Source organism: Mycteria americana, unplaced genomic scaffold (genome assembly GCF_035582795.1).
Source record: "Mycteria americana isolate JAX WOST 10 ecotype Jacksonville Zoo and Gardens unplaced genomic scaffold, USCA_MyAme_1.0 Scaffold_79, whole genome shotgun sequence".
NCBI lineage: Eukaryota > Metazoa > Chordata > Aves > Ciconiiformes > Ciconiidae > Mycteria > Mycteria americana.
This window is the reverse complement of record NW_027445664.1, coordinates 197,005-223,097: the sequence shown is the minus strand read 5'-3', so window position 1 is coordinate 223,097 and position 26,093 is coordinate 197,005. Positions and strand designations below refer to the sequence as shown.

At 58.3% G+C, this 26,093-nt stretch overlaps 2 protein-coding genes across 3 annotated transcripts; both read left to right on the top strand.

Moving 5' to 3' along the window:
- Positions 1-826: 826 nt before the first annotated feature.
- Positions 827-24,401, top strand: LOC142404141 (class I histocompatibility antigen, F10 alpha chain-like). The gene is made up of 4 exons (XM_075490583.1): positions 827-857; positions 926-1,117; positions 2,513-2,785; positions 24,313-24,401. Exons 1-4 carry the CDS (start codon positions 827-829, stop codon positions 24,399-24,401), a joined length of 585 nt encoding a protein of 194 aa, XP_075346698.1.
- Positions 11,655-13,933, top strand: LOC142404157 (early activation antigen CD69-like). 2 transcript variants are annotated; one of them, XM_075490610.1, is made up of 5 exons: positions 11,655-12,091; positions 12,418-12,513; positions 12,867-13,048; positions 13,415-13,515; positions 13,692-13,933. In XM_075490610.1, exons 1-5 carry the CDS (start codon positions 11,830-11,832, stop codon positions 13,840-13,842), a joined length of 792 nt encoding a protein of 263 aa, XP_075346725.1. In that variant the 5' UTR covers positions 11,655-11,829; the 3' UTR covers positions 13,843-13,933. The 2 variants fall into 2 exon arrangements, with proteins under 2 accessions (XP_075346725.1, XP_075346724.1); XM_075490609.1 differs by having other exon boundaries at positions 12,864-13,048.
- Positions 24,402-26,093: the final 1,692 nt, after the last annotated feature.

Sequence of the window (26,093 nt, the reverse complement as noted above, 5' to 3'; positions counted from 1 at the left end):
GATGCCAGCTATGAGGAAGAAAATTAACTCCATCCCAGCCGAAACCAGGACAACCGGGCACGGGAGGTGCTGGGCAGGAGCACTGCCAGGCACGAGAGCTGCCAGGCGGGAGCGATGCCGGGCACGAGGGACACCGGGCACAAGCGATGCCAGGCACGAGGGACACCGGGCACAAGCGATGCCAGGCACGAGCGCTGCTGGGCACGAGGGGACTGGGTGCAAGTGGCGCCAGGTCTAAGTGATGCTGGGCATGAGGGACACTGGGTGCAAGGGACACCGGGCACAGGCAGTGCTGGACAGGAGTGATACCGAGCACGAGGGACACTGGGCATGAGGGCTCCCAGCCACCCTGTCCCCCAGCCCAAGGGGGTCCTGGCTGCCCTGTCCCAGCCCCACGGTGCTTGGGATCCTGTGTCCCAGAGCCTGGGGGGGCTTCTGGCCACCCCTGCCCAGCGCATCCCCACCCCCCCAGTGCCCAGGACCCCACCCCAGGACTGGCTGCCCCGTCCCAGCCCCTCACCATCACCACGGCAGTCGAGACCCCCAGAACCAGAGGGGCTCCGACCCACATGTCCCAGCCCCTTGCCCTCCCCATGGTGCTCAGGCCCCCCATCCCAGAGCCAGAGGGGCTCCCCCCACCCCATCCCATCTCCTTGTCGTCCCAGCCAGCATTCAGCCCCTCGCTGTCCCAGGGTGCCGTGGGGCTGGGGGACAGCCCAGCCACGCCCTGCGTGTGGGGGGAGTCTGCATCATGGCTTGACATGACACCCCGGCTGCTGGACGGGGGGCAGCCCTCGAGCCAGTGCCCGATCCCCCCGGCCCTCACATGGGGCTGGAGTGGGTGGCGCTGCCGTGGGGTCTGTGCCCCACTGAAGGCCCAGGCCTGCAGCAGCCCCTCAGCCCCGTCTCCCTGGTCGTGTTTCAGAGGCGCACACGGTGCAGCGCATGAGCGGCTGTGACCTCCTGGAGGACGGTAGCACCAGGGGGTTTTATCAGCACGCCTACGACGGGAGGGACTTCATCGCCTTCGACATGGACACGACGACGTTCACTGCGGCAGACGCAGCAGCACAAATCACCGAGAGGAAGTGGGTGGAGGCCGGAACTGTTGCTGAGAGTCTGAAGCATTAGCTGGAGAACACCTGCATCGAGTGGCTGAGGAAATCACAGAATCACAGAATCTTATAGGTTGGAAAAGACCTTTAAGATCATCGAGTCCAACCGTAAACCTAACACTGCCAAGACCACCACTACACCATGTCCCTAAGCACCTCATCCAAACGTCCTTTAAATACCTCCAGGGATGGCGACTCAACCACTTCCCTGGGCAGCCTGTTCCAGTGCTTGATAACCCTTTCAGTGAAGAAAAATTTCCTAATATCCAGTCTAAACCTCCCCTGGCGCAACTTGAGGCCATTTCCTCTCGTCCTATCACTTGTTCCGTGGGGGAAGAGACCGACCCCCACCTCACTACACCCTCCTTTCAGGGCGTTGTAGAGAGCGATGAGGTCTCCCCTCAGCCTCCTTTTCTCCAGGCTGAACAACCCCAGCTCCCTCAGCCGCTCCCCATCAGCCTTGTGCTCCAGACCCTTCCCCAGCTTCGTTGCCCTTCTCTGGACACGCTCCAGCCCCTCAATGTCTCTCTGGGAGTGAGGGGCCCAACACTGAACACAGCATTTGAGGTGCGGCCTCACCAGTGCCGAGTACAGGGGCACGATCACTTCCCTAGTCCTGCTGGCCACGCTATTTTTGATACAAGCCAGGATGCCGTTGGCTTTCTTGGCCACCTGGGCACACTGCTGGCTCATATTCAGGCGGCTGTCAACCAACACCCCCAGGTCCTTCTCTGCCAGGCAGCTTTCCAGCCACTCTTCCCCACGCCTGTAGCGTTGCATGGGGTTGCTGTGGCCCAAGTGCAGGACCTGGCACTGAGCCTTGTTAAACCTCATACAATTGACCTCGGCCCATCGATCCAGCCTGTCCAGGTCCCTCTGCAGAGCCTTCCTCCCCTCCAGCAGATCAACACTCCCACACAACTTGGTGTCATCTGCAAACTGACTGAGGGTGCACTCGATCCCTTCATCCAGATCATTGATAAAGATGTTAAACAGAACTGGCCCCAGCACAGAGGCCTGGGGACACCGCTTGTGACCGGCCGCCAACTGGAGTAAACTCCATTCACCACCACTCTTTGGGCCCGGCCATCCAGCCAGTTCTTTACCCAGCGAAGAGTACACCCGTCCAAGCCAAGCAAGAATGCTGTGGGAAACGGTGTCAAAGGCTTTACTGGAGTCTAGATAGACAACATCCACGGCCTTTCCCTCATCTACTAGGCGGGTCACCTTGTCGTAGAAGGAGATCAGGTTGGTCAAGCAGGACCTGGTTGGTCAAGCAGGAAATACGTGAGCTATGGGCAGGCCGTGCTGGAGAGGAAGTTGAGGGTGAGACGAGGACCCTGGGGACTGGTTCACGCGGGAGCATGTGCCAGCCATCACCACCACCCCCTCCCCAGAGCCCCCCACAGTCCGAGTGTTGGGGAAGGAGGCCCACGGGATCCTGACCTTGTCCTGCCGCGCCTACGGCTTCTACCCACGGCCCATCACCGTCAGCTGGCTGAAGGACGGCGAGGTCAGGGACCAGGACACCGAGTGGGGCAGCGTCGCACCCAACAGCAACGGCACCTACTACTCCTGGGCCTCCATCAAGGCTCGCCCAGAGGAGAAGGACATGTACCGGTGCCGTGTGGAGCACGCCAGCCTGCCCGAGCCCATCCTCTTTGCGTGGGGTGAGCCCGGTGGCCTTGGGCACGTGGAGCAGTGGGCTGGGGTGGTTCCCCTTCTGCTCCTCATGGCCCTGCTCTCGCCCAGAGCCGGAGTCCAACCTCTTCACCATCGTGCTGGTGGTGGCTGTTGCCGTCCTGGCTGTCATCACCATCATCGCTGGATTCTCCTTCTGAAGTACAGATGGAGTAAAGCACAGGGCCAGTGAGGCAGAGGGGTGTGGGACGCAGGTAGAGCTGGCGGTCTGGGAGGGGCTGTGGGTGGGAGCCGCTGCGCTCTGGGGAGCCCCCGAGCCTGGTGGCGAAGCGTGGTGGGTGCTGATGCCTCTCTCTCTCAGTGGGACCCACAGCCAGAGCAACACCGGGCTGCGGGAGGGGGCACCGAGACCCCCAGAGCCAAGACTTGGGGACAGGGAGGTGGCCCTGGGTGACACTGTCTCCTCCTCCCATCCCTGCAGGGCTCACCGCCTAACCGCTTGACGAGGGGCCGGCACGTGGCTGGATGCGGCCCCTGCCCTCTCTCCGGCTGGACGCAGAGGGGTGCTGGAGGAGGCTGGGAGCTGCCTGCAGAGAGAGCTTGTCACGCTGCGCCTGCCTACCCCCGGCTACGCTGGTGGCTCCTCTGGCTGGGGGAAATTCCTCTTTTCTGATGCTTTTAAAATTGGGCACTGCAATTATTACCCTTTTTTTTTTTTTAATTTTGAGGTTGTATCTGATTTCTTCTCTGTGTGTACATTTCGGGGCGCAGACAATAAATGCTGGTCCCCACCCTCCGGCGGGCTGTGCCTCCTCTCCCCGTGCCTGGGCTGCTCTCGCAGCCTCGGGTCGAGGGCTGGACTGGTTTTGGCTGGGATACAGTTGATTTTCTTCCTGATCTCTCCTCGAACACTTCCAATGATGGAGCATCCACAGCTTCTCCGGGCAACCTGTTCCAGCCTCTCACCATCCTCATCATAAAACATTTCTTACGTCCAATCTCGATCTCCCCTCTTGCCGTTTCCAACCACGGCCCTTGTCCTGTCACTGCAGGCCTTGGTACAAAGTCTCTCTCCATCTTTCGTCCTTCGAGGAAGCTGCCCAAGTTCAAGCCACCCAGCTGGCCCTAGAGATTGCTGCCTGAGAAATGTGGCCAGTGCTCTGCCTCTGGACTGACTCCTTGAGGGCGGCCAATGCCCCGTGGGGGTGGCTACAGCAATGGTCACAGAGGTAGCCCCTCTGGGCTGCTGGGTTATGGCAGCAGGACCTTGCTGCCTGGGTAGAGCCCCTGGGTGTAAAGGTCCATCGTGTCGATGTCCAAGAGCCATGCCCCTGGAGAACATCAACGCACGGAGCAGGTAGACCAGGCGGCAAAAATTGTTGGTTCAGGTAGACCTGGACTGGGCACGTTGTTGTGAGGTGTTCACAGCTCGATGGGCCCATGTAACACCAGGGGAGAGACACAATGTACGGGTGGGCCCACGATGGAGGGGTGGACCTGACAACTGCAGCCATCGCACAGGTCATTCATTGACGCGAACGATGTGCTGGAATCAAGCGAGTGAAGCCTCTCGGGTAGAAAGGACAGTGGCTGCGATATCACACGGGGGAGGCTGGCAGATTAATTATATCACACCGAGGCAAGTGCCGCGTCACACCAAGGCAGCAGTGATAACTGGAGGGTGAGCGCCCAAGACCCCGCAGCCAGGCCAGACTGTTCCCCCACCCCCCGGCAACCCAGCCAGTTCCTCTCCGAAGCAATTCTGCTTTATTTTGTACAAATTTCTGTCCCAATGGGGCAGAGGGGCCCCCCTGGCCACATCTGCACAAGACAGGGGTCAGGGTGGGACACAGGGACGGTGAAAGGGGGGACGCCTCCTACCTCTGCTACAGCCCCGGGGCAGGTGGGTGATGAAGGCGTGGGCACCCGTCCGGCGGGCTGCAACCGTCACCTGCGCCCGGCTCCAGCTCCCTGGCCCGTAGGCGATGTTGGCGTGGAGCGAGCAGGAGAAGAGCGCCGGCTCCTGGGGGATGGCAGCCAGCTGTGGCGGAGGGGATGGCTGGGGACGCAGTGGGGACACGGTGGGGATGTGGCAGGGTTGGCAGGGGACTCGGCAAGGATGTGGCAGGGACGTGGCAGGGATGTGGCTGGCGATGCCGCGGGGACATGGTGGGGGTGTGGCAAGGACATGATGGGGATGACTGGGGACCCAGCGGGAACGTGGCAGGGGACATGGCAAGGGTGTGGCTGGGGACACAGCGGGGATGTGGCAGGGGACATGGCAAGGGTGTGGCTGGGCACACAGCAGGGATGTGGTAGGGGAAAGGGTGGGGACATGGCTGGGATGTGGCTGGGGACATAGCGGGGACATGGTGGGGATGTGGCAGAGAATGTGGCTGGGGACGCGGTGCGGAAATGGTGAGGATGTGGCTGGGATGGGTGGGGACACAGTGGGGACATGGCAGGGGACATGGCAGGGACATGGTGGGGATGTGGCAGGGGATGTGGTGGGGATATGCTGGGGACACGGCAGGGACATGACAGGGATGGCTGGGGAAGTGGCAGGGACATGGTGGGGATGTGGCAGTGGACGTGGCGGGGACGTGGCGGGGACATGGCAGGGATGGCTGGGGACTCGGTGCAGACATGGTGGAGGACATGAGGAGGATGTGGCAGGGACACAGCAGGTTTGTGTAGGGACTCGATGGGGACTTGGCAGGGAACGTGACAAGGATGTGGCAGAGGATGCTCCAGGGACATGGCTGGGATGTGGCTGGGGACACAGTGGAGACATGGTGGGGATGTGGTGGGGGATGTGACAAGGATGTGGCAGGTACACTGCAGGGACGTGGCAGGGACACTGCAGGGACGTGGCAGGGATGTGGCAGGGGACATGGCAGGGATGGCTGGGGACTCAGTGGGAATGTGGCAGGGGACACGTCAGGGACATGGTGGGGACATGGCAGGGACATGGCGGGGATGGCTGGGGACTCAGTGAGGATGTGGCAGGGGACATGGCAGGGATGTGGCAGAGATGGCTGGGGACACAGCGGGTGACATGGCAGGGATGCATTGGGGACGTGGTGGGGACGGCTGGGGACATGGCAGAGGACGTGGTGGGAGAAGTGGTGGGGACATGGTGGGGATGGCCCGTGGACATGGCAGGGATGTCTGGGAATGCAGCAGGGATGTCTGGTGACAGGGGGTGGTGGCAGGGCCATGGTGGGGATGGCTGGTGACATGGGGGTGGCAGTGGGGACCCACTGGAGACATCATGTGACAGGGGCGGTGGTGACACCTGGCAGCGCAGTGCTCTCGTAGGCAGAGAGGGGGTGATCATCCAGCAGCATCTGCCTGGTCCCCGGCGGGTGCAGGTACAGGACCAGGGACACCAGGGTGCTCTTCCCTGCCTGGGGCGGGTCACCACCGCCAGCACCTCCCTGGGGCACAGCTCCAGGGCCATGCCCTGGGGGGAAAGACGTGACACCCCCATGCCGCCTCCCCCAGTGTCCCCAGTCCTCCCCATGCCCTCCCCACCATGCCCCCATGGCCCCCCGCCATGTCCCCACATTCTCCCCACCACACCTGTCTCCCCATGCCATGTCCCCGTGTCCACCTGCCATGTCCCCACCATGTCCCTCTGTCCACCCCCATGTCCCCAAACCCCCCCGCCACGTCTGTGTCCCCATGCCACGTCCCAAAGCCCTTCACAGCACCTCTATGTCCCCATGCCATGTCCCCATGGCCCCCTGCCATGTCCCCACACCCTCCCACCACGTCCATGTCCCCATGCCCTCCCCACCATCTCCCCCCATCATGTCCTCGCGTCCCCTGCCCTGTCCCCATGCCCACCTTGGGGACGGGCTCTTGGTGCTCAGGGTAGGAGAACCAGACATCCTCAAGCTGGACGTGGCCCTGCAGGACATCGGGCACCAGCGTCCCTGTGGGTGCCGCCTGCTCCTCCTGGTCTAAGAACTCAAAGATCTTCTCTGAGGAGCCCACGGCCTTGGTCATGTTGGGCTAGTAGCACAGCAGGACCTGGGGACACAGAGGGGACATGGCGGGGAGGGTGTGGGGAACAGGCATGGGGATGCATCCAGGAGGATGTGGGAACATGGGAAACAGGCGTGGGGACACCGCTGGGAAGGTGTGGGGACATGGAGGACACAGGGACATGGTGGGGCGATGTGGGAGGGCACAGGGACATCGTGGGACCAGCGTGGGGATGTGGCAGGGAGGATACAGGGACACAGCAGGGGACACAGGGACGTGGCAAGGAAGGCCATGGGGAGATGGCAGGGCATGGGGACATGGAGGGGAGGACTTGGGGACACAAAAGACAGGGACAGGGATGTGTCCAGGACAACATGGGAACATGGGCAACGGGCATGGGGACACAGCCAGGAGGGTGTGGGGACACGGAGGACACAGGGACGTGGGGGCAGGGGATGTGGGAGGGCAGAGAGGGTACAGGGACACAGCGGGGGACACAGGGGCACGGCAGGGAGGACACAGGCGCATGGAATATGGAAGGGGAGGGGAGGGGAGAGGGTTTTCAGAGAGATCTGGGCACACTGCAGAGCTGGGCAATCATGAACCGTCTGGAATTTATCAAGAGCAAGAGCCGGAATCTGCACCTGGGACGGCGAAATCCTGGTTATAGGTACAAACTGGGGGACGAGAGGCTGGAGAGCAGCCCCGCGGAAAGAGATCTGGGGGTCTGGGCGGATGGTGTCACGTCCCACCTGTGGGGAGGGGGACGTAAAATCGTGACGCCAAATACGTCACATTAAGGACGAGTCACATGAGTGTTAGGTAGTCCTGCGAGGAGCAGGGAGTTGGACTCCATGATCCTTATGGGTCCCTTCCAACTCCAGATATTCTATAATCCCCTCTCTTGACCAGCTGGTTGCGCCACGTTTGATGCACCCCAGGATGCCGTTTGCCCTCCTGGCTGCCAGGACACACTGCTGGCTCCTATTGATCCTGCTGCCCACCAGCGCCCCCGTAAACTCAACCATTTCACGATCCCTGTGGCCAAGACAGCCACCGACCATCACCTCTCCCACGAGTCCTTCTCTACTTCCCACCTAAATGATACTGTGAAGGCCAACAGCATCCTGGCTTGTGTCAGAAATAGGGTGGCCAGCAGGACTAGGGAAGTGACCGTGCCCCTGCACTCGGCACTGGTGAGGCCGCACCTAAAATACTGTGGTCAGTTTTGGACCCCTCACTACAAGAAAGACATTGAGGTGCTGGAGCGTGTCCAGAGAAGGGCAAAGAAGCTGGGGAAGGGTCTGGAGCACAAGTCTGATGAGGAGCGGCTGAGGGAACTGGGGTTGTTTAGCCTGGAGAAAAGGAGGCTGACAGCAGACCTTATCGCTCTCTACAACTACCTGAAAGGAGGTTGTAGGGAGGTGGGGGTCGGTCTCTTCTCCCAAGTGACAAGTGATAGGACAAGAGGAAATGGCCTCAAGTTGCGCCAGGGCAGGTTTGGATTGGATATTAGGGAAGATTTCCTCACTGAAAGCATTGTCAAGCATTGGAACAGGCTGGGCAGGGAAGGGGTTGAGTCACCACCCCTGGAGGTATTTAAAAGACGTGTAGATGTGGTGCTTAGGGACATGGTGCAGTGGTGGGCTTGGCAGTGTTGGGTTTACAGTTGGACTCGGTGTTCTTAAAGGTCTTTTCCAACCTCAAGGATTCTATACTTCTATCCACAAACAACACGTCTAGGACACCTTTCCTAGTTGACTGTGGTGGGTTGACGCTGGCTGGCTGCCGGGTGCCCACCCAGCCGCTCTATCACTCCCCCTCCTCAACAGGACAGGGGGGAGAAAAATACCACAAAAGGATCAAGATAAGGACAGGGAGATCGCTCACCAACTACCGTCGTGGGCAAAACAGTCTCAAATCAGGGAAATTAATATAATTCATTGCCAAGCAAATCAGAGTAGGGTAACGAGAAATAAAACCAAACCTTAAAACACCTGCCCCCCACCCCTCCCTTCTTCCAGGCTCAACTCCATGCCCCATTTCTCTGCCTCCTTCCCCCCAGCGCTGCAGGGGGACAGGGAATGGAGGTTGTGGTCAGTTCATCACACGTTGTCTCTGCTGCTCCTTCCTCCTCACACTCTTCCCCTGCTCCAGTATGGGCTCCCTCCCACAGGAGACAGTTCTCCGCGAACTTCTCCAACGTGGGTCCTTCCATGGGCTGCAGTTCTTCATGAACTGCTCCAGCATGGGTTCCCCGCAGGGTCACAAGTCCTGCCAGCAAACCCGTTCCAGCGTGGGCTCCTCTTTCCATGGGCCCACAGGTCCTGCCAGGAGCCCGCTCCAGCACAGGCTTCCCACGGGGTCACAGCCTCCTTCGGGCATCCACCTGCTCCGGCATGGGGTCCTCCACAGCCTGGAGGTGGATATCTGCTCCACCGTGGACCTCCATGGGCTGCAGGGGGAAAGCCTGCCTCACCATGGTCTTCACCACAGGCTGCAGGGTGGATATCACTCAGGACTTGTGACAAGAAGTCATCTTCCACACACTCCAGGCATTTCCCAGACCTGCTCGTCCCAGCAGTACGGCATTCCCAGCCAATGCCTGGGACGTTGAAGTCTCCCATAAGGCCAACGGTGACCGATCCACAGATTTCTCCTAATTCTCATTGGTGCTGTCACCCTGGCTGGGCGATGGGTAGTGGACACCCACTCTGCCATCTGCTTTGTCTTCCATCCCCCTAATCCTCACCCGCAGGCTCTCGACCACGTCATCCCCAACTGTAAGGCCTGTGCGGCCAAACCTCTCCCTTACATCCCTCGCCTGCCCTCCTGAAGAGTTGATGGCCCTCCGCCCCACCACTCCAGTCCTGGGACTCCTGCCACTAACCCATGACACCTCCATGACTAACACCAACACCAACGATTACTAATCCCCATAAAACATCGCAAAGCGACTGTTTTTCAGCATTCATTGCACCACATTGATGCCGACATCCCCGGGCTCCGTCTTGCTGTAATCAATTATCCATGATGCCGGGAGGGTTTCAAGGAGGTGGCGGGGGGGCACATGCTGGCAGCATCGGGATTATCCAGGGCGATCCCTTATCTCCATGGGCAGCTCCAAGCTCCTGAGAAGCAACGTCCTTCTTTCCAGGTGCTGGCCCCTCCTTAATTTCCTTTATTTCATACCACAATCTCCAGGAAAATTCCACTACCCCATTGCATCGCAGCATGTGGTGTGAAATAACGCGTATTAACCCAGTTAGTAGGCTTTTATACTCTACAGCTGACTGAGACACTGGTGAGGCAAGGGGGGTTCCATCTCAAACCCCCCCCCCCCAGCGCCCCTCGCTCCCCAAAAATGGGGGAAACGGCCTGAGGGAGCCGGGAGCGGGCATTGCCAGGGGCTGCTCGCCCCGCACGAGCAGGGAAACGGCCTGGAGCCATGGCAGCAGCCTCGGCTGCTGGCATTGGGGGTGTCCTGCACCCGCCCATGTCGGTGTGGGTGCAAAACGACCACGTTTCCGGCCAAACTAGAGCGCCTGGGCGGAAGGATAGGGCAGCACCGCGTCCCTTTACACACGCGCCGCCTCACGCGGAGGGGTTTACAAAGGGGCGTCGCCGCGATTGGCTGCCAGCCCCGCCACTCCTCGCTCTCGCGCGCTGATTGGGCAGAGCGGTGGGCGGGCCGCGCCAGGCCTCGAAAGGCGGCGGCCGCGAGTGTTTTCTGTCAGAGCAGCGCGGGGCCGTGAGGGGCTCGGGAGCGTCCGGATCCCGGCGGGGCAGCGGCAGCGCTCGGGGCGGCTCCCGGCGGAGGTAGGGAGCGGGCGGCGGGTGCGTGGGGGTCCGTGGGGGTCCGTGGTGAAGGGAGCCTGTCGGGCTGGCGCTGGCCGTGTGGTGGGGCCGGTGCGGGAGCGGCCGGTTGTGGCGTCCCCCTCGCCGCTGTGCCCTGGGCCGTGCCGGGCTTGGGAACGCTGTGAGGTGCCGGCGTGGCGGGAGCTGCTTGGCGCAGGTCCCGTCCCCCCCAGCGCCCCTGGGGTGAGTGGCGTGATCCCTTGCGGGGGCTCAGCCGGTGCTGGCCGTGTGCTGTGCCCGCAGGCGGCGGTTCCCGGGCGTTGGGCTTGTGGATCGTGTAGGAGAGGAGGGTCCCTGCGGAGGCTTTCCTTCAGCTCGCCGTCGTTCAGCTCGGCGGTGCGGGAGCTGCTGAAGGGCCCCAGCCGTACCCCCGTCGGCGTCGGTGTCTGTGATCACAGACTCACGGAGTGGTTGGGGTGGAAAGGGCATTTAAAGCTGATTTAGTCCAGCCCCCCTGCCCCGGGCAGGGACTTCTTCAGCTAGAGCAGGTTCCTCAGAGCCCCGTCCCACCCGACCCTGAACGTTCTGTTGCTACGGGCCCTACTAAATGTTGTGGGTGCCCAGCTACCAGCTGGAGCTCTGCCAGCTGAGCAGACTCTGGGATGCCCAGGGGCTGCAGGAGAGCAGCCCTGCCCTCCTGTCCCCCCTTAACCCTGTGAGCTCATGCATTTGTAAAAGCCAGGCAAGACCAAACCTCGGTATCCTGTGTTCAGATGGGAGTGGGGCGCTTTGCAGTGACTCTGACTCGGTATCCTTGACATGTCTGGGCCTGTTAAGGATATGCTGAGCTTCTAGTCTGGGTGTCTGGGGGCCTCTGGGGTGCCTTGTCCTGCCAGGCGCACCCAGTTCCTGCCTTCCTCTGTGGCTACTGGCACTTCCTTCCTGTGTCCGCAGAGGTGGTTACGGGGATGCTCCCAGGCAGCGAGTGCCTTGCAGCCTGTCTGGCAAGGGTGTGTGCAGGATGGTGGGGAGGGTGCTGGCTCTGCTGGGGGCTGCGGGCTGGTGCCTGAGCTCACTGACGTTGTGTTTGTCTCCCAGGGGGCTGGCTGGGTGCTGGGGACAGGCTGCAGCCTTACAGGGGCAGCACGGACAGGGCGGGGCTGTGCTGCCATCACCTTCCTGAGCGTGGGTGTCGCCGCAGGGCCACAGCTGATCTGCGGAAGCCAAGTGTGGCTGCATCCTGGTAACGGAACTAAACGTCCCGGTGTGCTGCGTTCTCATCATGTTCTCCGCAGTCTCCCAACACGATGGTACCAGCTGCTGTGGTAAAACTGGATCGAAGCCTGGCTTAAAAAAGGCTTTGCCAGCTGTTGCAATGCCTTGGGCGCAAGCCCTTGCTTATCACAGGCAAAATGATTCCACGTCTCTGTTTCCCGTGGGACAAGGGGAGGAGAACGGATTCTGCAATGACGATGGGAACATGCAGGAGCCCCTGGGTCCAGGGGTGCCTGGGGATAAAGGCGTAAGGACACGCAGAGTTCTGGGTGAGTGCAGAGCCAGCCCTGTGGCCTGTAGGGAGGGAACAGTGTCCCTGTGGCGGTGTCACCCCACAAGGACTGGGGCTGGCAAGTGTGAGGCTTCTTCCAGCTGTCTGGAAAGGGCTTGTCTTCTGCTTGGTCCTCATTGGGTGGTCTGTAGCAGCCCCCCACCCCATCTCCATCTGTCGGCAGCTCTCCTGCTGCAGGCTGTCCCTTGGGGGGTCCCCCCTGTGTTCCCCAGGGAGCTTGTGTGGGGGGTGGCAGGGATGCCAGGGCTGTGCCTGCTCTGGGACAGTGCCATCCTCACTGTGAGTGGCTTTTTCCTTCTCCAGGCCAGTGCTGTGCACTCCATCCAGCATGGGCCCTGGTGCTGGCTGTGCTCGTGGTTCTGGTGCTGGCTTTGGCTGTGGCTCTTGCTGTAGTATCAGGTAAGGGAGGAGCAGCTGCCCTTGCAGATGCGGCCCCTTCCCCTCCAGGCTGGGACAAGTGTGGGTGTGTGAGGCCCAGGCTGGTGGGGGGAGCATGGTGGGGCCAGGCCCTCAGGCTGGCTGTGCTCCTGCCCTGTGCCAGGGGTCCTGGGGAGGAGCAGGGACACCCCCAGCCGTGCTGTGGGGCAGGCTGTTAAGCCCTGGGGTGTCTGCTCCCTGTAGGTCCCTGGCAGCAAATTGAGGATCCCTGTGGGGGGAGCCTGGGACTGTTTCCTTCCCTGCGCTATGGAGCTGTGTCCCCTGGTCCCTGTGGAGCGGAATCCTCTGACCTTCTCCCCTTCCCTTTCCAGCAGGAAGGTGTGAAGAGAATGCAGGTCTGCCTGTGGCTCAGGTGCTGCCGTGTCCCGACGACTGGGTTGGGTACCGCAATGTCTGCTACTACCTCTCGAAGGAGGAGGGGAGCTGGGAGTGGAGCCGCAAGCAGTGCTCCTTGCGTGGGTCCTCACTGGCTGTGCTCAAGAGGGACTGGGAAATGGTGAGTGAGGGGCTGTTGTGGCTGCGTGGGGGTGAAAGGGGGGGAGTCTGGGTTGGGGGCAGTAGCTGGGGTTGGTGCTGGGCAGGCAAGAGGTGCCTGTAGGGACAGAGATGCAGCTCTGCCCTGGGGCCTTGGAGGGAGGTGTGGGGTGCAGCGGGGAGCCCAGGCTCTGTCTGCCCACCCGTGGTGCTCAGCTGGGCCCTGAGCAGAGCTCTGGCAGAGCAGAGCAACACTGTTGGGTGGGAGCTGCTGCCATCCCCTGGCCGGTGGCAGCGGTGCGGGGCTGGGGCTGCCTGCGAGGCCAGCAGGGACCAGCGTGGGGCTGGCAGCAGCTCCTGACTGTTGGCTTCTCTCTTTCCTCCCCAGGAGTTTCTCTTGCGTGTCAAGGGCAACATTGATTACTGGCTTGGGCTGCGGAGACAGGGCGAGCACTTGGAGTGGGTGGACGGCAGCAGCTTCAATGACACGTGAGTCCCATCGCGACCCGGTGCCGTGGGGTGACCGTCCTGCAGTGGGATGGGCAGGGGCCTGGTGGGCCATGTCTTGCTGGGACTGTCCCTTGCAGGCAGCCCTTGTCTCCTCAAGCACCAGGAGACAACCGCTAACCTGATGTTACCAGTGGTGTCTTTCCTTCTTGTTGCAGGATCCAGGTGCGGGGCCAAGAACCTTGTCTGTTCCTTAATGACCGTGACCTCAGGAGTTCAAGCTGCTCACAGAACCGGCCATATCTCTGCAGCAAGCCCCAAGCTCTGATGGGAACCAAGGGTTTGGTAGCGGGGGAGGAGCGGGGTTGACATTAGCCAACTGGCCAAAGCTGAGCCCATCAGTGATGGTGGTAGCGCCTCTGGGATCACATATTTAAGAAGGGGAGGAAAAAAACTGCTGTGCAACAGTGGCTGGGAGAGAGACACCAAGAGAGAGGCAACTCTGCAGACACCAAGAGAGAGGCAACTCTGCAGACACCAAGAGAGAGGCAACTCTGCAGACACCAAGGCCAGTGGAGAAGGAGGCCAGGAGGTGCTCCAGGCGCCAGAGCAGAGATTCCCCTGCAGCCTGTGCTGAAGACCATGGTGAGGCAGGCTGTCTTGGAGAGCCATGGCACCAGGCCATGGCTCTCCAAGTGCCAACCAAGTGCCAACCATGTGCCAACTCAGTGCCAACCATGGCACTGAGAAGAAGCTCTTGTGCTCTCCACCTGGCAGCCCATGGAGAGCCATGGGTGGAGCAGATGATACCCACCTGCAGCCCCTGGAGGACCTCCTGCTGGAGGAGGTGGGTGCACCCTGAAGGACCCATGGTGGAGAATTTTGCAGAGGACCCCATGCTGGAGCAGAGGAAGAGTGTGAGGAGGAGGAAGGAGGAGGACTGGAGACAACATGTGATGGACTGACTGCAACCCCCATTCCCCTCCCCCTGTGCCGCTGGGGGGGAGGAGGTAGAGAAATTGGGTGTGAAAGTGAGCCCAGGAAGAAGGGAGGGATGGGGGCAAGGGCTTTTAAGGTTTGGTTTCATTTCTTGTTACCCTGCTGTGATTTGATTGGCAATAAAGTACATTAATTTCCCTGAGTGGAGTCTTTTTTGCCAGTGGAGGTAGTTAGAGTGATGATAGAGCAGCTGGGTGGGCACCTGGTGGCCAGCAAAGTTCAACCCACCACAGCCACCCAGAAGGGTGCTGAGATGGTCTCCTCCTCTGAGGCCACGCAGAGAGGTGCTGGCCAGATGGTCTTGTGCTGTGAGGCCACAGAGCTGTGCACTGAGAAGAAGGCTTCCTGTTCTGGTGCAACACCGGTGGTCGCTGAGGTCTCTGGACTGGCACCACACAAATGGGCACTGAGAAGAAGCTCTTGTGCTCTGAGGCCATGCAGATGGACACTGAGAAGGTCTCCTGCTCTGAGGTGATCCAGTCCCTGAGAAGAAGCTCTTGTTCTCTGAGGCCATGCAGATGGGCCCTTAGAAAGTCTCCTCCTCTGGTGCAACATAGTCACTGAGGTCTCTTGCACTGGCACCATGCAAATGGGCACTGAGAAGCTCTCCTATTCTGAGGCCATGCAGCTGGGTGCTGAGAAGAAGCTCTTGTGCTCTCAGGCCATGCACATGGACACTGAGGAGGTCTCCTGCTCTGGTGCCAAGGAGATGTGCACTGACAAGAAGCTCTTGTTCTCTGAGGCCATGCAGATGGGCCCTGAGAAAGTCTCCTCCTCTGGTGCAACACAGTCAATGAGGTCTCTTGCACTGGCACCATGCAAATGGGCACTGAGAAGCTCTCCTGCTCTGAGGCCATGTAGGTGAGCGCTGAGAAATGAGAAGAGACTACTTGGCAGGGGCCTCCAGTGATCATCTCATCCAGCTGCCTGACTGCTTCAGGGCTGCCCACAAGTGTATTAAGGGCCTTGTCCAAATGCCTCTCAAACCCTGCCAGGCTGGGGGCATCAACCGCCTCTCCAGGAAGCCTCTTGGTAAAGAACTGCTTCCTCATGTCCAGTCTGAACCTCCCCTGGTGCAGCTTTGAACCATTCCCAGGCATCCTGTCCCTGGGATCCCAGGGAGAAGAGATCAGCACCTCCCTGTCTGCATCCCCTCCTCAGGTGGCCCCTCAGCCTCCTCCTCTCCAAACTAGGCAAGCCCAAAGTCCTCAGCTGCTGCTCAGAGGACATGCCTTCCAGCCCTGGCACCAGCTTGGTTGCCCTCCTCTGGAGGAGTTCAGGGCCCTTCAGGTCCTTTTCAAATGGTGGGGCCTGGCAGTGCACACAGTGCTGCAGGAGCAGCTGCGCTGATGCTGAATCCAGTGGGACAATGCCCTCTCTTGACCAGCTGATGATGCCATGTTTGATGCACCAGGACCAGGGATGGGGACACCCCAGGATGCAGTTTGCCCTCCTGGCTGCCAGGACACACTGCTGACTCCTGTTGAGCCTGCTGCTGACCAGCACGCCCGTAAACTCAACCGTTTCATGATCCCTGTGGCCAAGACAGCCACCGACCCTGACGTCTCCAACAAGGCTTTCTCCCTTCACACAGAACAAGTCTCGAGGGACATCTCTCCTAGTTGGGTCACGGAGTGCTTGTGACAAGAAGTCCTCTTCCACAGACTCCAGGCATTTCCCAGACCTGCTTGTCCCAGCAGTATGGCATTCCCAGCTGATGCCTGGGACATTGAAGTCTCCCGTAAGGCCAAGGGCGACCGATCCAGAGGTCTCTCCTAATTGCCCGTGGAATAACTCATCGGTGCTGTCACCCTGGCTGGGTGATGGGCAGCGGACACCCACTGTGCCCTCTGCTTTGCCTTCCATCTCCCTAATGCTTCTGAGTGGTGCAGCTGACACGCCAGAAGGATGGGATGTCATCCAGAGGCACCTGGACAAGCTGGAGAAGTGGGCCTGTGTGAACCTCATGAGGTTCAACAAGGCCAAGTGCAGGGTCCTACACCTGGGTCGGGACATTCCTTGCTTTCAATACAGGCTGGGGGATGATGTGATCGAGAGCAGCCCTGCGGAAAAGGACTTGGGGGTACTGATGGAACGAAAAGCTGGACATGAGCCAAGAACGTGCGCTCGCAGCCCACAAGGCCAACTGTATCCTGGGCTGCATCCAAAGAAGCGTGGCCAGCAGGTCGAGGGAGGGGATTCTGCCCCTCTACTCTGCTCTGGTGAGACCCCACCTGGAGTACTGCATCCAGTTCTGGAGCCCTCAGGACAAGAAGGACATGGAGGTGTTGGAGCGGGTCCAGAGGAGGGCCATGAAAATGATGCGAGGGATGGAGCACCTCTCCTACGAGGACAGACTGACAGAGTTGGGGTTGTTCAGCCTGGAGAAGAGAAGGCTGTGGGGAGACCTTCTAGCAGCCTTCCGGTACTTCAAGGGGGCCTATAGGAAAGACGGGGACAGACATTTTAGCAGGGCCTGTTGTGACAGGACAAGCAGCAATGGTTTTAAACTAAGGGCGGGCAGATTTGACTGGATTTAAGAAAGAAATTTTTTACAATGAGGGTGGTGAGGCCATGGAACAGGTTGCCCAGAGAGGTAGTGGAGGCCCCATGCCTGGAAACATTCAAGGTCACGTTGGATGGGGCTCTGAGCAACCTGATCTAGTTGAAGATGTCCCTGCTCTTGCAGGGGCCTTGGACTAGATGGTCCCTTCCAATCCAAAGCATTCTCCGATTCTATGATAAGCCTCACCCAGAGGCTCTCGACCACGTCATCCCCAGCTATAAGGGCTGTGCGGCCAAACCTCTCTCTTCTATGCAGTGCAACTCCTCCACCTCACCTGCCCTGCCTACCCCTCCTGAAGAGCTGATGGCCCTCCATCCCAGCACTCCAGGCATGTCTCCTGCTCTGAGACCTTGCAAAGGGGCACTGAGAAGGTAGTCACCTGCTCTGAGGCCACGCAGACAGGCCTTGAGAAGGTCTCCGACTCTGAGGCCACGCAGACGGGTGCTGAGAAGGTATGTCTGCTATTGTTGTCTCACAAACGGAGTTCGTTACCCGGTGTGCAACACCCAATACGTGCACGGAGCCGAGATACCGATTTATTTCTGGTTTTGCGCAAGACCGGATGCTAGGTGGTAGCTCCACAAAATGACAGAGGCAGAGGTAGGAGCCAGGGTAGCAACCCTGGGTCTATCCCCGTTGCAAGTCATGTTACATGCAGTCAGTTACATCTACCAAAGGAAACTGCCTGGAAAGCACAATTTTCTTTATTGACTGCAAAGCAACAGGAGAATATCAACATCCCAGAGGAAATCCTGGACGCTGTCATACCTACAGTATGGGCAACCAAGAGACCGGGAAGAGCAAAAAATGCTGTACCGGTAAAACTTGAATTGAAACCCAGAGCACAACCGGTAAGAAAAAGACAAGATCCTATTAAGTTGGAAGCTAGAATAGGTTTGGAACCATTGATAAATGACTTTATTCAGTGTGGACTATTAAGAGAATGCCAATCTGAATATAATACTCCAATTTTGCCGGTCAGGAAGCCCCAAAGACAGGAGTATCGGTTGGTAGAGGATTTCAGAGAAATTAACTGGATTACAGCTGATGTGCATCTGGTAGTAGTTCCAAATCCATACACTCTGTTATCATCAATACCTGAGAATAATGTTTATTTTACAGTACTGAGTTTGAAGGATGCTTTCTTTTGTATACCTCTGGAAGAGGAAAGTCAGGAATTGTTTGCGTTCGAAGGGGAAAGTCCAGCCACCGGAAGAAAAGTCCAACTCTGCTGGACCGTGCTACCCCAGGGATGTAAGAATAGCCCTACCTCGTTCGGTAACGTACTAGCTAAAGAACTGGAAGACTGGCAAGGTGAGCATCCTTCTCTTACTTTACTACAGTATGTAGATGATATACTCATAGGGACCGCCTCGGAACAAGAATGCAAAAGAGCCACCATCAATCTGTTAAACTTCTTGGGACTTGCTGGATACAGAGTATCACAAAAGAAAGCTCAGATTGGGCAAAGCCACTGTGGAATACCCAGGTTTTGAAGTTTCACAGGGCAAAAGACCTGTTAATACATCAGCACAAAAGGCTGAGATGGTTGCCGGAAACAGAGCGCTGGAATTGTCTGAAAATAGGAGAGTAAACATGTATTCGGACTCAAAATACGCCTTTGGAGTGGGACATGCCCGTGGAGCCGTATGGAAAGAAAGAGGACTGTTACCTTCCCAAGGAACTCCAATTCAACATGGAAAGGCAATTTTAGAGGTATTACAGGCCGTTCTCGAGCCAAAGGAGGCGTCTGTAATACACTGTAAAGCCCATGAGAAAGGACAAACAGATATCCTTAGTGGAAATCGAAAAGCTGACGAGACAGCACAAAGGGCAGCTTTGACAGATTCTAAGGTGGGGGCTTTAATTCCGACTGGAAGAATTTTACTGGAGCCCCCAACATGTTCAGAAAAGGACAATCAATTAGCAAAACTTCTACGCTGTGCCAAAACCCAGGATGGATGGCGGACAAGTGATACTGGACAAATAATAGTCACTGCCCCACTACTGAGGGAATTAATAAAGAGGACTCATCAAGAAACCCATATGGGAGCAGATGCAGTAAAAGCAGACATCAGACGATATGCCATAGGACCAAGGATGCAAAAATTAGCTCATGCTATTGTAAAGCAGTGCTCGATATGTTCCAAGAACAACCCAAAGATACAGAGGAGACCTCCTCCGGGACCGGTGAAAGGGGGACAAACTCCAGGGGAGTACTGGCAAACAGATTTCTCTGAGTTACCTAGGTGTAATCAAATTAAATACTTATTGGTATTAGTAGGTACCTTTTCGGGATGGCCAGAAGCTTTCCCATGCCGAACCAACAAAGCTAGAGAGGTAGTCAGAGTACTGTTGAAAGAAAGAATCCCTAGATTCGGCATCCCTGAAGGAATGGCCTCACATAATGGGCCCCGTTTTATTGCTAAAATGGTACAAGAGGTTGCTAAGTTTTTACAGTTTGATTGGAATTTCCAGACCGCTTGGAGACTGCAGTCCGGCGGGAAAGTAGAGCGGATGAATCAAACTTTAAAGGGACAAATTTCAAAATTATGCCAGGAAAGCCAAATGAAATGGATAGAAATTCTACCTATAGCATTGCTAAGAATCAGGATTACCCCTAGAGTTAGGGAAGGGGTTAGTCCTTTTGAAATTCTGTATGGTAAACTGTATCCTGCGAATAAATTAACAGGCAGGAGTGATCAAACGCATGTCAGTGGAGACCAAATACTGACTGAATACCTGCTGTCGTTGGGGCGTACTTTGTCTTCCCTTCACAGGTACCTGAATGAGAGAACACCCGTTCCACTAGACGCTCCAGTACATTCCTTTCAACAGGGAGACCAAGTCTACGTCCGAACCTGGAAAGACGAACCTTTGAAAGAACGTTGGAAGGGACCATATTTGGTATTGCTAATTACTGCCACAGCTATGAAAGTAAAAGGAATAGATTCTGGGATTCACTACACACGGGTGAAAACCTCCCTCCGGAAGAGCGGACATCGAGAGAAACAGCACTGTTGAAATTGAAGCTGACTCGGAATTAAATGAACTGCACTTGGACTGAGATAGAATCCATAGCCCATAAAGGTTGTGTTCAAAGGGAATTATTGCTGTATTATCGTATAATATTAGGAACAATAACATTATTATCATATCTTTGCATGTCTATCTGTGTTACTACAATGCACCTGCAAGTGCTGCTTAGCATTAGCTAAGCAATCTGAGGAGAAAGTGAGACTTATCTAAGGACTGTTCTTAGGTAGTCTCAAAGAGGGGAATTGTAGTCAATCAGGAGCTGGTGGAAGGCCAGGACTTAGGGAAAGTTGATAGGGGGGATTCTGACCGGAACGTGGACCGTCTAATCAAAATTATTGTCCTTGGGAAGTGAAACACATCCTGGAGCAATAGGTAAGCGAATTAAGATGTTTTGGGAACAATCTGAAGCTACTAGCAGAAGTGTGATAAGAAGCCCCCTCACGTGAACTATCCTCATACTAAACGTCCCTCCCCTTGAGCTGGAGAGCCCGGCCCAAGCAGAGACCCCTCACCTTTGGGCGTGCGCAGAATATTAAAGTAGTACTGTAGCTTTAAGAATAAGACGAGAAAATGTAGACCGATAGAAAGCTGCTTTGTGTAATTACTTATGCATACGTATAACTAGACTGTATAAACATTGTACCTGCATGAACGAGCGGTGTGCTAGCTTTGTGGAGCTCCCACCCAGCACCCGGGCTGGCGCAAAACTTGACATAAACTGGTATCTCGGCTCTGTGTGCGTATCGGGTGTTGCACTCCGGGTAATGAACTCCGTTTGTGAGACAACAGCAGTGTCTGCCGGGGCGCAGATCTCCCCAGGGGACACCAGCTCGTGCAGTCGTCCCTGCTCCAGCACGGCCACCCGCTGCGCCCACGTGGCCAGGGCCACCTGCCCCGTCACCAGCAGCACCGCACGCCCGGCCCCACTGGCTCCGAAGATCTCCTGCTCCACCTGTGGTGGGTGGCATCGTCAGTGGGGACCCGCCCGGGTGTGGGGACCCAGGGGACATGGGGAGTTGGGACCATGGGGACATGGGGACCATGGACATGCCGGGGTCCTGGCGTGTTAAACCACAACATCCCCACATATCCCCCACAGCTGGGGACGTGGTGGGAACATGTGGGGATGTTGTGGGTTCAGCCGGCAGGCAGCTAACCCCCACAGCTGTTGGTGACTCGCCCCAACTAGCGGGACAGGGGAGAGAATCGGGGAAAAGCGCAAAATTCATGGCTGGAGGTAAAGACAGTTTAACAGGACAGAAAAGGAAGGGAAAAGTATAATAATAATAATAATAATAATAATAATAATAATAATGCTAAAAGAATATACAAAAGCAGTGATGCACAATGAAATCCAAACCACAGCAGGATGCCAGCTATGAGGAAGAAAATTAACTCCATCCCAGCCGAAACCAGGACAACCGGGCACGGGAGGTGCTGGGCAGGAGCACTGCCAGGCACGAGAGCTGCCAGGCGGGAGCGATGCCGGGCACGAGGGACACCGGGCACAAGCGATGCCAGGCACGAGGGACACCGGGCACAAGCGATGCCAGGCACGAGCGCTGCTGGGCACGAGGGGACTGGGTGCAAGTGGCGCCAGGTCTAAGTGATGCTGGGCATGAGGGACACTGGGTGCAAGGGACACCGGGCACAGGCAGTGCTGGACAGGAGTGATACCGAGCACGAGGGACACTGGGCATGAGGGCTCCCAGCCACCCTGTCCCCCAGCCCAAGGGGGTCCTGGCTGCCCTGTCCCAGCCCCACGGTGCTTGGGATCCTGTGTCCCAGAGCCTGGGGGGGCTTCTGGCCACCCCTGCCCAGCGCATCCCCACCCCCCCAGTGCCCAGGACCCCACCCCAGGACTGGCTGCCCCGTCCCAGCCCCTCACCGTCACCACGGCAGTCGAGACCCCCAGAACCAGAGGGGCTCCGACCCACATGTCCCAGCCCCTTGCCCTCCCCATGGTGCTCAGGCCCCCCATCCCAGAGCCAGAGGGGCTCCCCCCACCCCACCCCATCTCCTTGTCGTCCCCCCCAGCATTCAGCCCCTCGCTGTCCCAGGGTGCCATGGGGCTGGGGGACAGCCCAGCCACGCCCTGCGTGTGGGGGGAGTCTGCATCATGGCTTGACATGACACCCCGGGTGCTGGACGGGGGGCAGCCCTCGAGCCGGTGCCCGATCCCCCCGGCCCTCACATGGGGCTGGAGTGGGGGGCGCTGCCGTGGGGTCTGTGCCCCACTGAAGGCCCAGGCCTGCAGCAGCCCCTCAGCCCCGTCTCCCTGGTCGTGTTTCAGAGGCGCACACGGTGCAGCGCATGTACGGCTGTGACCTCCTGCAGGACGGTAGCACCAGGGGGTTTATCAGTACGCCTACAATGGGAGCGACTTCATCACCTTCGACATGGACACGATGACGTTCACTGCGGCGGACGCGGCAGCACAAATCACCGAGAGGAAGTGGGTGGAGGCCGGGACTGTTGCTGAGAGTCTGAAGCATTAGCTGGAGAACACCTGCATCGAGTGGCTGAGGAAATCACAGAATCACAGAATCTTATAGGTTGGAAAAGACCTTTAAGATCATCGAGTCCAACCGTAAACCTAACACTACCAAGACCACCACTGTACCATGTCCCTAAGCACCTCATCCAAATGTCCTTTAAATACCTCCAGGGATGGCGACTCAACCACTTCCCTGGTTAGCCTGTTCCAGTGCTTCATAACCCTTTCAGTGAAGAAAAATTTCCTGATATCCAGTCTAAACCTCCCCTGGCGCAACTTGAGGCCATTTCCTCTCGTCCTATCACTTGTTACGTGGGGGAAGAGACCGACCCCCACCTCACTACAACCTCCGTTCAGGGCGTTGTAGAGAGCGATGAGGTCTCCCCTCAGCCTCCTTTTCTCCAGACTAAACAACCCCAGCTCCCTCAGCCTCTCCTCATCAGACTTCTGCTCCAGACCCTTCCCCAGCTTCGTTGCCCTTCTCTGGACATGCTCCAGCACCTCAATGTCTCTCTTGTCGTGAGGGGCCCAAAACTGAACACAGCATTCAAGGTGCGGCCTCACCAGTGCCGAGTGCAGGGGCACGATCACTTCCCTAGTCCTGCTGGCCACGCTATTTTTGATACAAGCCAGGATGCCATTGGCTTTCTTGGCCGCCTGGGCACACTGCTGGCTCATATTCAGGCGGCTGTCAACCAACACCCCCAGGTCCTTCTCTGCCAGGCAGCTTTCCAGCCACTCTTCCCCACGCCTGTAGCGTTGCATGGGGTTGCTGTGGCCCAAGTGCAGGACCTGGCACTGAGCCTTGTTGAACCTCATACAATTGGCCCCAGCCCATCGATCCAGCCTGTCCAGGTCCCTCTGCAGAGCCTTCCTCCCCTCCAGCAGATCAACACTCCCACACAACTTGGTGTCATCTGCAAACTGACTGAGGGTACACTCGATCCCTTCGTCCAGATCATTAATTAAGATGTTAAACAGAACTGGCCCCAACACAAAGCCCTGGGGAACACCGCTTGTGACCGGCCGCCAACTGGAGTAAACTCCATTCACCACCACTGTTTGGGCCCGGCCATCCAGCCAGTTCTTAATCCAGCAAAGAGTACACCCGTCCAAGCCAAGCAAGAATGCTGTGGGAAACGGTGTCAAAGGCTTTACTGGAGTCTAGATAGACAACATCCACGGCCTTTCCCTCATCTACTAGGTGGGTCACCTTGTCGTAGAAGGAGATCAGGTTGGTCAAGCAGGACCTGGTTGGTCAAGCAGGAAATACGTGAGCTATGGGCAGGCCGTGCTGGAGAGGAAGTTGAGGGTGAGACGAGGACCCTGGGGACTGGTTCACGCGGGAGCATGTGCCAGCCATCACCACCACCCCCTCCCCAGAGCCCCCCACAGTCCGAGTGTTGGGGAAGGAGGCCCACGGGATCCTGACCTTGTCCTGCCGCGCTTACGGCTTCTACCCACGGCCCATCACCGTCAGCTGGCTGAAGGACGGCGAGGTCAGGGACCAGGACACCGAGTGGGGCAGCGTCGCACCCAACAGCAACGGCACCTACTACACCTGGGCCTCCATCGAGGCCCGCCCAGAGGAGAAGGACATGTACCGGTGCCGTGTGGAGCACGCCAGCCTGCCCGAGCCCGTCCTCTTTGTGTGGGGTGAGCCCGGTGGCCTTGGGCACGTGGAGCGGTGGGCTGGGGTGGTTCCCCTTCCGCTCCTCATGGCCCTGCTCTCCCCCAGGGCCGGAGTCCAACCTGTTCACCATCGTGCTGGTGGTGGCTGTTGCCATCCTGGCTGTCATCGCCATCATTGCTGGATTCGCCTTCTGAAGTACAGATGGAGTAAAGCAGAGGGCCAGTGAGGCAGAGGGGTGTGGGACGCAGGTAGAGCTGGCGGTCTGGGAGGGGCTGTGGGTGGGAGCCGCTGCGCTCTGGGGAGCCCCCGAGCCTGGTGGCAAAGCGTGGTGGGTGCTGATGCCTCTCTCTCTCAGTGGGACCCACAGCCAGAGCAACACCGGGCTGCGGGAGGGGGCACCAAGACCCCCAGAGCCAAGAGTTGGGGACAGGGAGGTGGCCCTGGGTGACACTGTCTCCTCCTCCCATCCCTGCAGGGCTCACCGCCTAACCGCTTGACGAGGGGCCGGCACGTGGCTGGATGCGGCCCCTGCCCTCTCTCCGGCTGGACGCAGAGGGGTGCCGGAGGAGGCTGGGAGCTGCCTGCAGAGAGAGCTTGTCACGCTGCGCCTGCCTACCCCCGGCTACGCTGGTGGCTCCTCTGGCTGGGGGAAATTCCTCTTTTCTGATGCTTTTAACATTGGGCACTGCAATTATTACTCTTCTTTTTTTTAATTTTGAGGTTGTAACTGATTTCTTCTCTGTGTGTACATTTCGGGGCGCAGACAATACATGCTGGTCCCCACCCTCCGGCGGGCTGTGCCTCCTCTCCCGGTGCCTGGGCTGCTCTCGCAGCCTCGGGTCGAGGGCTGGACTGGTTTTGGCTGGATAGAGTTGATTTTCTTCCTAGCAGCCCAGCATGGTGCGCTGTTTAGGATTTGTGGCTGAGATGGTGGAGCGCACAGGCTGGAACTAGAAGGTAGGGAAGCCCAGCAGTGGGATGCATTGCTAGGGACTGTGGGATTGATGGGTCAGAAGATGGGCAGCCACCCGCCACCTCTGGAGGTGGCTCTTCTTGAGTGCAAAGGCAAAGTATCCTCTCAAGGAAGATCCTGTAACGCAGTGAGGTAAGTGGTCTACCAGGGAGGAGGATATCCAGTATCTGAGGGCATTCGTGGTGGTCTACAGTGACCCGGACAATAATCGGGCCCCCAAAGATCGGGATGGCATCCGGCACACACGGTCTCTATGGCGGATGTTTGTACGGAGCACACCGACGTGCGCCAGAAACCCAGCCGTGGCAGATTGGGCAGACACGGAGGCACCAGCTGTCCGTGGACTGGTGTGCCAGCGCCAGCGATTCAAGGAGAACTTCTGTTCCCCCTTGCCACCATGGGTCTTTGTCTCAGCTGTGGCCAGACTGTTCCCCAAGGTCCGGCCGCTGGAAGAGAAGGTGGAGAATCTCCCTCCTTGCGCCTACAGGCCAGCATCTCAGCTACCAGGAGCCTGCTCAGCGGAATGGGGACCATGGGCAAATGCCACCTCGTAGGGCTCTGTCTGTGTGCCCGTGGAGGGGATACGTGGCAGTGTGCTGGTGCACCCACCCCGGTGCTGCAAGCCCACGTGCAAGAATTGTGGGGAAGAACAGCGGCTAAAAAGGGACCATGCAGGAAGATTCCTGCTCCGGTGGCCGTCAAGCAATTCCCCAGGCGCAGTAGATGGGCTGAGGACACGGCTCCTCCTTCTCATCCTGATCCAGTGGACAGATGTCCACGTGGGGTCGAACCTCACGCCCAGCACCACGGAAAGAGCGTGTCAGACTGTAGTAGGATCGTACCTGTGACTAGTCCTTGCAGCGTAGCCTGGACAAGAGAGGCAGGGGCTCCTCTCGGGGTGAAAAGGCTTCTG